Source organism: Mercurialis annua, linkage group LG7, assembly GCF_937616625.2.
Source record: "Mercurialis annua linkage group LG7, ddMerAnnu1.2, whole genome shotgun sequence".
Classification (NCBI taxonomy): domain Eukaryota; kingdom Viridiplantae; phylum Streptophyta; class Magnoliopsida; order Malpighiales; family Euphorbiaceae; genus Mercurialis; species Mercurialis annua.
The window spans coordinates 7,856,964-7,868,533 of record NC_065576.1 but is presented as its reverse complement, the minus strand read 5'-3'; the positions used below and the strand labels follow the sequence as shown (position 1 = coordinate 7,868,533).

General features: G+C 29.0%; 1 protein-coding gene across 1 annotated transcript; it reads right to left on the bottom strand.

The window, feature by feature from the left end:
* Positions 1-6,583: 6,583 nt before the first annotated feature.
* On the bottom strand, positions 6,584-10,151 carry LOC126657341 (protein DETOXIFICATION 27-like). Its single transcript, XM_050352014.2, has 8 exons — positions 9,740-10,151; positions 9,085-9,626; positions 8,910-8,996; positions 8,732-8,788; positions 7,666-7,904; positions 7,145-7,263; positions 6,946-7,035; positions 6,584-6,826 (listed from the first exon to the last, which is right to left on the bottom strand). The coding sequence occupies exons 1-8, from the start codon at positions 10,010-10,012 to the stop codon at positions 6,779-6,781; spliced, it is 1,455 nt and encodes a 484-aa protein (XP_050207971.1). The 5' UTR covers positions 10,013-10,151; the 3' UTR covers positions 6,584-6,778.
* Between the last annotated feature and the right edge of the window lie 1,419 nt (positions 10,152-11,570).

The window sequence follows — 11,570 nt, the reverse complement described above, 5'->3', positions numbered from 1 at the left end:
GAATTGTGCATTTTAAATAAAATGTACTTTAAAAAAATTAATAAATTTATTTTTAGTGTACCGTGAGTAAACCGTTGACAAACCTATAGCTAAGTAATGTTTAATATATCATTAATACCTTTTTAATAAACTTGAATTGTGCATTTTAAACAAAATTTATTTTAAGTCTACCGTTAGTAATCTGTTAGTTTGCCGTTGGTTAATCAAACCGTATTTTTTGGAAATATTACACTTGATTTTATTTAAATATGATTTTGGAAAAAAATTAATTGATTTTATTTGAAAAGATCTTTAATTGCTTTATTTTGGAAAGATATTAATTGATTTCACACTACTTTATATCAGGCTATTTGCGGCGGACAATTCCGTCGCAAACTAAGCAAAATCCGTCGCAAATATCACTTTGCGACGGATTTGCGACGGAATATGTCTGTCGCAAATAGTCTGGTTGCTAAAATATTAGCGACCAGAGGGTCGCGAAAATGGCGACGGAAAGCCCGTCGCCATATCCAACAAACTGTCGCCAATTTCGTCTCCCAAAAAATGAAAAGGGAGACGATTTTGGCGACGGAATAATTAATTTTGCGACGGAATCAATCCATCGCAAAATAATTACTTTTGCGACGGAATCCATCCGTCGCAAAAATAATTACTTTTGCGACGGAATCAATCCGTCGCAAACTGTTTGTGAGTTGCGACGGATGGATTCCGTCGCAAATCACAAACTTTGTTGCGACGGATTGATTCCGTCGCAAATCACAAACTTTTTGCGCAGAAAATTTTCGTTTTTTCGTCTGTTTCCCTGTTTTATTAACGACGATTATAACCAGTAAAATCTACTATTTGCATTCTTAAGAAAACTCAATTTCAGAAAAAGAACGTTTTCATATAAAAACATGTTATATTTTACATAACGCAACAAAATGTATAGTGTTTTGAGAGAACTGAAATAGGGATAGGAACGGCGGTAGACGAACGGTAGACGAACTGAAATAGGGGTAGGAACGGCGGTAGGAACGGCGGCAGGAATTGAGAAAATGGGTTTTGAGAGAAAATGGGGTAGGAACGGCACAATCTGAAATAGGGTAAGATTAGGGACAGACTATTGTCCGTCGCTAATCTGTTAATATCCATCGCAACTGTAAGTGAAACGCCCCGTTTCACTTACAGTGAACATTGCGACGGACTACTATATCTGTCGCAGTATATTTCGCACCCAATAAGTGGCGGGAGACTCCCCGCCAAATTTTGCGACACACTAATGACAATTGCGACGGTCTGGCCGTCGCAAAATATGGCGGGGACATTCCCGCCCAAAATTTTGATGTATTCAGCGACGGATATACTTCCGTCGCTGAATCCGTCGCAAAAGAAGCAAATTAGCGACGGAAATTTATTCCGTTGCAAATTTCCGTCGCTAATTTGCTGTTTTCTAGTAGTGTCATTTGAAAAGATCTTAATTGAAAAAATCTTATTTGTAGGAGAGTTTTAACTTTTATCTAAATACATTTCCTATATAATGACTATTGTATTTTTATAATTAATAAAGTATAATTTAAAAAAAAAAGTGAGTATTGTATTTTTCAATTTTAAAAGTATAGCTAGTACTTTTGAAAATATTTTGCTGTAATATAGATACTTGTTAAAAAAAACCTTTAAATTATAAGCCATTTTCAATTTTTGACAAGTAATTTAAAATTACTTGTACTCATAATTATTCTCAAAAGTATTAATTTCTTCATATTTTAACATAAAACATATAAATAAAATAACTAGTTCACTATTTGTATTTTTTAAATCTCATAAAAAATTATTAAAAGAACGAACATAATTCTTTATGTGTTCGTTTAAATGGTTTATTTTTTTAAAAATGGAATTAGTAATGAATAAAATTAGAAAACTTAAATAATTAATGTCCACGGCAGAGTTTTGGATTTTTTTCAACCAATAAATCTTAAAAAATTAGCTGAAATTATTATTTCATTTGCCAAATAAAACAAAAGGAAAATATTAAAGTATATATGTATATAAAAAATAAAATGAATATATATATATATATATATATATATATATATATATATATATATATATATATATATATTGAACAACTCAAACGAATCAGATTTAATAATATATTATTGTTACGTACGGATAATCAAAAATGAAAAGATGGTTAGTGACGTTTCAAAATTCTATATAAGACAACATATGAAATATTATACTACTAGAATACAATTCAATAAATTATTTAAATTTAAAAATGTTTCTTTCTTCGTTATATAAAATAACACTTACAGAATGGAATTCCATATATTTAATTTTATTACAATTTGCTTTGGTTGATTTCTAGAATTAGTTCTTTAATTGAATTATGCAGTTAAAAAAATATTTTAGTCTAATTGCTATGAAATTCTTGACTATTTGAAATCATGAAGCAGCCATGACTTAGTCTATAGCTACTTAAGATTTTATATTTCTGAATTAGCCGACATGAGTTACTATCAGATTTAGACTATACTTTTCTTTTTATCACCAGACTAAATCTAAAGGCTGCAGAAAATTAGTACTGCAACAGTGCAATCCAACTCGTTCATATTCATTTTCAAATCTAATTTTTAGTTTAAAATGATTAATTCGTATTAATTCATAATTAAATTTTATAAACTATTTTAAAATAGTTTAACTTTATTTTATAAATAAATTTATAAATGTGAAGGTTCAACCATCTACTAACTAATTCTAGTTATTAGGTCATGGTTGAATATAAGCACATTTCACATGCATGTGGATTATCACATTCTCACAAATTTATAATCAATTACTCCTATCGATTAATCAAAAATAATATTTCTAATATGGTATCAGAGCGGGTTTGGCCCACGTTCTTAATTTGCCGGTTGTTCGTCTGTATGTTTAATCCCAGCGGTCTGGTTTGGTGTTGCCGCTGCGTATTAGATCAAAATTTTAGTGGGTCTGGCCCAGATTCTTAATTTACCGGTTGTCCGTCTGGATGTTCATTTCCAGCAGTCCGGTCCGGTGTTGCCGCTGCGTGTTAAATCAAAAGTTTTAGTTTCAAGATGAGTCAATTTTAAATGACAATCAGATGTCCAGTCCCGATTGTATTTAAAGGAAAATGTTAAAGATAATCTGACATTGCTAAAGAATGCAAATATAAATGAGTTTATAAGTGTGAAAGTTCAACCACCTATTAAATAGTTCTAATTTATAAGCACATATTATATGCACATCATATTCTCACTAATTTATAGTAATCAATTACTTCTATCCATTAATAAAAATAATATTTCTAATAAATGCCGCCTTTCCTTTCATGTTTAACTCAACAATCTAGAGGTGGCCATGGGCCGGGTCAGCCCGTGAACCGGTCTGGAACCGGCCCGGAAGCGGTCAAATCCGGAACCGGACTAAAACCGGCCCGGAGCCATATAAAGGGCGGTTCCGGGCCGGTTCCAGATTTGTTGAACCGTGAACCGGCGGTTCCGGGTCAGAACCGGCGGTTTAAGGGTCGAACCCGTTGATAAAAATATATATATATTATATATTTAAAATATATATTATATTTTTATCATATAATATATTTACTTTTGCAATAAAATATATGTTATATTTGTTTTAGTTAAAAATTTGGTTAAGATTTGAACTTTTTTTAAAAAAATTCTTTATTTTCTTGTAATAATATCTCCGTGGGTTATTTTATTGTTAAATTATATTTTTTAGTAATTAAATTTTAATTTTATTTTTAATTTTTTTTCTAAACTGTCCTAAACCGGAACCGGAACCGTCCGATTCCGAACCGTCATATAACCATCTCTTAGGCGGTTCCGGACCGGTTCCACTTTTTCTTGAACCGTAACCCGGCAGTTCCGAACCGTAACCGCCGGGTTACGAACCGTGTCCACCTCTACAACAATCATATCAAATTCTATTACCACTTATAAAACCTGAATTCAACTGTTGATTGATTTTGCATTTAAATTATTGGTCTGGAGTGGTTAATCTAAATTAATTTGATAGTTAATAAATCATTCAATTATTCTTTTATTTTCGATGTGAAATGTTGTAAATGCTATCTTATTAATTATCATCATACAAAATAAAAAGGTATATTCTTCCATATTGTATTTTGAAGAAAATACTCCAATATTGCATTTGAAGAAGAATTTAGATGTCTAAGTATGAGATCTGATTTTGAAATATTCAAAATGAATTCATATTTTGGTCCACTTAATGCATGCAGTGTACAATTAAAATTCATAAAAAAAGTCATAAGACAAAATAAAATATGTATGTAGTCCAAATCAGTTGGAAACCTTGTCTTTATTTGTTGTTTTTATAATGGGACCGGTGCCTTGATTATTTTTGTTAATATTTTTCTGTTAATTTGTAGAATATTTTTATTGTTTCTATTTTCAGTTAACATTTATTTTTCAAAAAATTAATATTTTTAGTATAATAATGTATCGAAGTTTCTTCTTAACATTTTCTTATTTGATAGGGATTTTCTCATATTTATTTGAACATGAAGAATTATGTTCGTTGATCTACACCATTCATTGCAAAAGCTTGAACATGAAGAATTTTCGAGATGATTTCTTTAATTTTTTTATATAAATTTTCTATTTGTGAAAGTTTATTTGTCTTTGACTTATAATTTTGTATTTGCAATGATGGTCTTTGATACAATCAAAATTGTTGGAGCATTCACTTAAGCTTTTGCTTTAAGTTTCTTGACAAGTTAAATTCTTTTGGTGTGTTCTTGTTCTGGTCAAGTATTATTTTGTTATAATTCGACATTACATGTTGCAAAATTTATTGATTTAAGTTTGTTTAGTAAAAATTTAAGTTTTTTATGTTACCAATTATTTATGAATCTACTTTATCCAGTTCAAGCAGTTCTAAAAAAATTACGTTTTAAGTACTACATAAAGCAATCTGCGAGTGGTTTGTTTATAAGTTAGTATAGGTTCATTGTTCGTGGACATATATATGTTACATTGATTTAAAATTTGGAGTAATTAATAATAGATCCAAGTAAGTAGGGTTGCATGCTCCCTACTTTTGCTACATCTGTGGAAGTTCTAAGTTTTGAGACCTTCCACGCACATTCTAACAATTTTTTTTTTTGGTTGAAGTGGAAACTCTCCGCGGAGTCCGACTATTTTTTAGGGGCGAAATTCGATCATCTGGATAAATTTTTGAGGAAGCTGACTTTGGCATTTTATTGCCTGATCTCTCATTTAATACAAGTCTTTAATAACTCATTAACAAATACTTGCAATAAATCCCCTTTTGTGGAATATAGAATTTGAATTTTGGTTTTTTTGAATTTTATGTTTAATGTTTACATTTGTGATCAATTGAGCTAACATACGGTAGATAAAATTTAAGTTTATAACTATATAGTGGGACTGGGTAGTTTATTATTGAAAGTGATTATTAGAAAAACATTACTTTAATCATGCTGATGGTTGATAAAAAAAAATTAATTATATTTAATTATATAAGATTGTAGTTTGTTAAATTTTAAATATATGTAAAATAATCCCAATATAAATTTTCTTTAAGTAGAAATTAACCTTTCTAAGAAATCTAAATATAATAAAATTTAATTATTCTAATTACTTAATGAAAATTTTATTTAACATTTTACGTATTAATATACTTAAAATAATAATAAAACAAACCAAATACAATTATTGGTATTTAATGATGAATAATTAACTTTTTGAAAAGATTATCAACCAAGTAATTAAGGCCTCAATAAAAATAAATTGAAGAGGTAATAAGGTTTCAACACTAGACATCATATTAAAATAGTTATACTGACTTGAAGATTCAACAACTCTCTCTTTCTTTTTCTCAGATAAAAGAACTTTAGCTGTATAGATCTTCTTTTTTTGGTTATTGTTAATGGTTTATTCATTACAGTTAATGATTACCATTTTTTTTACAAATTGCTTTGTTTATATAGAATGAATTTTTTTATTGGTTAATATTTTTTTTAATAATTGAAAAGGGGAGCGCTTGTAGGAAAAATCAAACCTACAACTTAATAATTTGACGTTGCTTATACCATTTAAGGTTGCTCATTGGTTTGTTGGTTGAATTTATCAATGAAGTACATTAATTTACAATTTATATGTAAATGATCAAGAATTAGAGATAAATCAAAAAATCTTTCGAGATTAAAGATGAAATCATTTTGAGGTTAGATTAGTTCTAATTTTTTTTTATTATAGTGGTTGTTTTTTTTTATAAAAAAATTTGTTTGTATTTTCTCTATTAATAATTCGGTTGTCCTTTATTTTATGTAGAGTTCGGTAATTTTTTTATTTAAAACTTATTATGATGAGAAATTATCATGTGGTTTGATTTTTATTTTATAAAATGACACGCGTATACTTATCATCATTTAATATTAATGATTTTTTTATATAAAAAAAGTACTTAAAACAATTAAAATAAAGTAGCTGTCACGATGGAGATAGAGTGAAGAACATATTAATTAATGTTGTTATTATAAATCAATTCTCAAGATTTCTTTCTATATGCATTATTCATGTATTGAAAAATATCACATATTCATTAATATGGTAAAGCTGATACAAAACAATATATACTCTATGTATACTAATTAAATTAGTATTTAACTCTCGTAGTAATACATAGCAGTGATTTAAATAATGTAAGAAGTAATCGAATTTACATTTTGAATGTAAAAAATTAATATCAAAAATGGTTTTAAAATTAATTATATTCACTTCACTTCTGACCATTTCATCACAAGCGTGCTTGCTTTCTCTGCCTGCAAAATTTCAAATACAAAATGAATAAATTAGTACATCATTTCAGCCTTTTGTCCCAATCATAACACCACATCGATTTCTAAATTAAATAACAAAATTATAAGATGGTTATAATTACCTCTTTTTCCCAATCACAATAATATGTAATTAGAGCTAATATCAATGTTTGAACTGCTGTTCCACCAAATATCATTCCAGCCCAAATTCCCTGTAATTAAATTTAAGTTATATTAAAATATAAAATAAGACACTTTAATTTTATTAAATTTTTTTAAATTTTCTAAATTATTTTGAAAAATATTAAAAGAGAAACTTACCATAACTCCAAGATTGAAGACCCAACCCATTACGAATCCGAGTGGAACCCCAATAAAATAATAGCAACCCAAATTTATATATGCTATATATTTTTGCCATCCAGATCCCACAGCCACACCTGCAAATCAAAAATTAAATTAATTATTGAATTTATGTACTATATAATATGCTTTTTCGATATTTTTTTATGTAACCCTACAAAGAACTCCTTTAAATGCGGCATCAGAGTCTAACTTAGATTATGCCACAGTTATATAGATCCATGAAAAAGTCAAGAATTACAACTCATAATAATAATTAAAAAAACTACATTTATTTATTTGTCCCAATAATAGAGCCAAATAATAGTTATTATATGGCAATTTTTCATTGCTGGACTATCACACACGTGAAATGATGGAATCCAATTTTCAGTAAATGTGAGCTTGTGAATTTAGAAAAAAAATCACTTAAATTTCATACATTATTAAATAAATTTATACTATATAATAAAATTAAAAAAATGGACAAAAGAAATTACCAGAAAGAACCGGCTGGATGCTGTTGAGTAGAACCGTGAAAGCCAAGAGAATTGAGAGTTGATCAACCGATTTAATAACCGGTTCACTTGAAGTAAAAATCCAAGCGATTTTATCGTGAAATAACATGATCAATAACCAGAAGAAAAATCCTATTATTATTGATGTTCCCACTGCCACTCCTGTTGCAAATTTTGCCCTTTTTCCATTTCCAGCTCCTAATTCATTTGCCACCCTTACTCTGCATCATTAAAAAAAAAATTAATGGGCAATTATGTTAAAAAATAATATTAAATGGGTAAATTATTTTTAAAAAAAAATATGGTGAAAATTGATTTGGTTGGTTGTCCTACTTCCATGCCATTATGATAAGAGATTGCCCAATCGTTTTCTTATATACCAAAAAAATATAAAGCTGCCACATCAAAACTTATAAATATATAAATAATTTAAGCAAATGAGTCAGACACAAGCAAATGTATTAAATCCCACAGAAAGTATACATACAAATTACCATTATATGCATTTGGACAGTTATTCACATTTGTCAACTTCAATTATTTAAATTTTACCTAATATTGAAAGTTTTGTTAACCACATGAAATGTATCATTAATTAAATATTCATCTATTACATTTTAAAAAAATCTATTTTTGCAGAAAACTTGTCCTCAGAAGAAATTTTCCAATATTGCTCCTTTCCCTAAATGAAGGGATCCTAAATATTTTTAAGATTTGCGAATGAGGACATCCGATATTTTTATATTATTTTATCGTCCCTCTGAATGCCCATTATATAATTAATATAATTTTTTTTATTTTTATAATATAAATTAAAATAATAAATGTGAATATAAAAAGATATTACATCAATTGGAGTATAAATAATAAAATAATTATAATCATCTCCAAAATTTAGATTAAAATTATTCTTTTCTAAAATTTATAAGTTATGATTTTTTGTTATATTTTAATATCTAAAAGTTAAATGGGTGAATTTGTAAAATTTAAGAGAAAAAAAGGTAATTTGGTAAAAAAAGTAATGAAGACAAGAAAGTAAAAAAAGTACCCCGTAGCAGCAAAGAATGCAAGAGGAACCATCATTTCCCATCCATTAATGGTCATGCTGTCAAACACATAAATAATTTATCTTATCAGTCCTCCAAATATGAGAAAAATTTAAAATTGCATTCAAATTTGTACTGCATTACATATTTACAATTATAGAATAATTTTTGAAATCATACCATATAGACAAGGCATCCACTGCAATCTTTGCATTGGTCAAATTCCCAGTCATCAATATCAGTATTCTATAATACCAATTCTCCAAGCTGTCAAAAACAAAAATAAAATCAGTTTCTGAAATCAAAAAATTATTTATTTACAGACAAATGTTTAACAAATTAATTAATTAATTACCAGAGCATGACACCAGAAGCAGCAGAGAGTTTGGTGAAATCCCAGAGACCAGAAAAAGCTTCCATGGAGAAACCATTCCACGTAAGAGGACAACCACCGCAGACAACGTAACCCAGATGTCCGAAAACAAGAACCCACCACGAAAAATTCAAAGTCATGGCGGTTCCGATCACGCCCATCTGAAGCTGAGAAACAAACAGCCAACTCACGAACACATGCACCGCTAGGGCAACGAAAGAGATCCAAGCTGTGACTGAATTCTTAAGCTGACACTGTAAGAATCTCTGTAATGGAAACATAAACGCAAAGCTGAAGTGCAGAGGTATCAGATAGATGGAAACAAGTCCCGAAAGCTCGGCTACATCGTCCGGCTGTCCGAAAAGCTTGAGCATTGGAGACGCGAATACGTAGATTGGTAAAAGAATAACGCAACATAAGAATAAAACAATCCATGATCTCTGCATATAGATTCCTAACATGTAGTATTTTCTGGCTCCAAATGCTTGTCCACATAATGTTTCTAACGCACTCGCCATTCCTAACTGAAACATAACAACAAAACACCAAAAAAGCATGTCAAGATTTAATAAAAAAGAATGCAAATATCATTTTTCAACTAATCAACACGGGAAATTAAAAAAGTATTATATATTACCAAGAGACCGAAGTCGAAACCAACGATAACATTATTAGCGATGGAAATGGCCGCAAGTTCAAGATCGCCTAAATGACCAGCGAAAGCTTGAGTTATAACGAGCATCGAAAAAGAAGCAAGACGACTAATAATCGCGGGACCAACAATCTCCCATAGTTTTTGTGATTCAACCCAAAGTTTTCTTGAAAACTTTTCCTCAACTTCATCTTCTTGATCAACTTTATGAACTAAATGTTTCAATAGCGGAATCTGAGCTTCCTCTAAAGAGCCCATTTTAAAGTTTTTTACAACTTAAAATTTCTTGGTTTTATCTAACAAATGTAGATTGGTTGAAGAGAGAAAAAGAAATGAACTCGGTTGAAGAAAGAAATGAAAATTTTAAAGATTTTTAAATTTGTTTGGCTATGAATTGGTTTGATGCATTACAAATATACATATATATAAGGAAAAAATAGAAGAAGAGTGATTATTGATCACACGGTATTGGGGGAGACACCTCATTAGACCAAAACGATTTGGATGATAAAAAAGATAGAAGAAAAAAAGAAAGTAGTGTGAAGCCTATCATTACGAGTAGTAATTATTAAATAAAAAAAATGAATCCCGTGTTTTATAAAATAATGCTCTCGTTTCGTTTGACTTAGAAAGGGTGAAATGGTAAATTTGAAGTACGAGTAAGATGTAAGAAATAAACACGTGATCTGGATGGTACCCCATAAGCCAGGGAAGGGAAAATTCATGACAGCTAGTAAATTTTGTTGGGTGTGTTAAATTGGAGAAATTCTTGTGTGAACCAAGTTCGCCATGTAGGATTATGAACTATCCACTCATCGAGGGACACGTGTCAATAATAAATGTGATAGCCAATCATTAATTATTTCATTTATTGATCATATTTTAACTATAATTAATATGGTATTTAATGATTGGCTATCACATTTATTATTGACACGTGTCCCTCGATGAGTGGATAGTTCATAATCCTACGTGGCGAACTTGGTTCACACAAGAATTTCTCGTTAAATTGGTTAATTTATGAACGAGTTGTCCAATTTGTTTAGTTTACTAATCTGAAACTATTTAGTAGTAATATATAGGCTTAAATGCACAAAAAATCACCAACTTTCGCGTGTTTTTAGTATTTGATACGAACTTTTAATTTTGGCATATAAATACACGAACTATCAATTTTTTGCATATATGATCAAGTTTCCGTTTTAGGTGAAAAATGGTGTCGTTTTAGGTATAAAATGTTGCCGTTTTAGGTCAAAAACGATGCCGTTTTATGTCAAAAACGGTGCCCATGTTATTTGCAAAAAATTGATAGTTCGTGTATTTATATGCTAAAATTAAAAGTTCGTGTTAAAATACCAAAAACACGCGAAAGTTGGTGATTTTTTGGAGTAATAAAGCTTAATATGTATGGATATAGATAAAAAGTTTCTACTAGAATGGAGTATAAGAATTACTGATTACATATAAAAAAACTTTTCTTTTCTAACAGAGATATGGTTAGTGGGGTTAGCGAGGGTTATCAGAGTTAGTTGTTAGTATTCATCGTTAAATGTATATTGATTTTTAAAGCATCCGAAACAACTGGCTATCATTTAATAGTTATAAATAAATTTGGAAAAAAAGAAATTTTTTTCTATAATTTTTAAAATTTCAAATAAAGTCACTACTGCGATTTGATTTGCTAGCATTGCTAAAGTTGATCGTAAATTAATTTATAGTGACTTTTAATCTAAATAATTTATAGAATTCAGAGCATAAAAAGAAAATAAGATAAATTTCATTTTTAAATATTTATTCTTTCCCATTTGAAAAGGAA

Coding starts and splice junctions, on each gene's coding strand:
- LOC126657341 (XM_050352014.2), bottom strand. CDS start 10,012: ATGGGCTCTTTAGAGGAAGCTCAGATTCCGCTATTGAAACATTTAGTT. Junction 8,789..8,909: donor GTGGATGCCTTGTCTATATG/GTATGATTTCAA, acceptor TGTGTTTGACAG/CATGACCATTAATGGATGGG. Junction 7,264..7,665: donor CATCCAGCCGGTTCTTTCTG/GTAATTTCTTTT, acceptor TTTGATTTGCAG/GTGTGGCTGTGGGATCTGGA.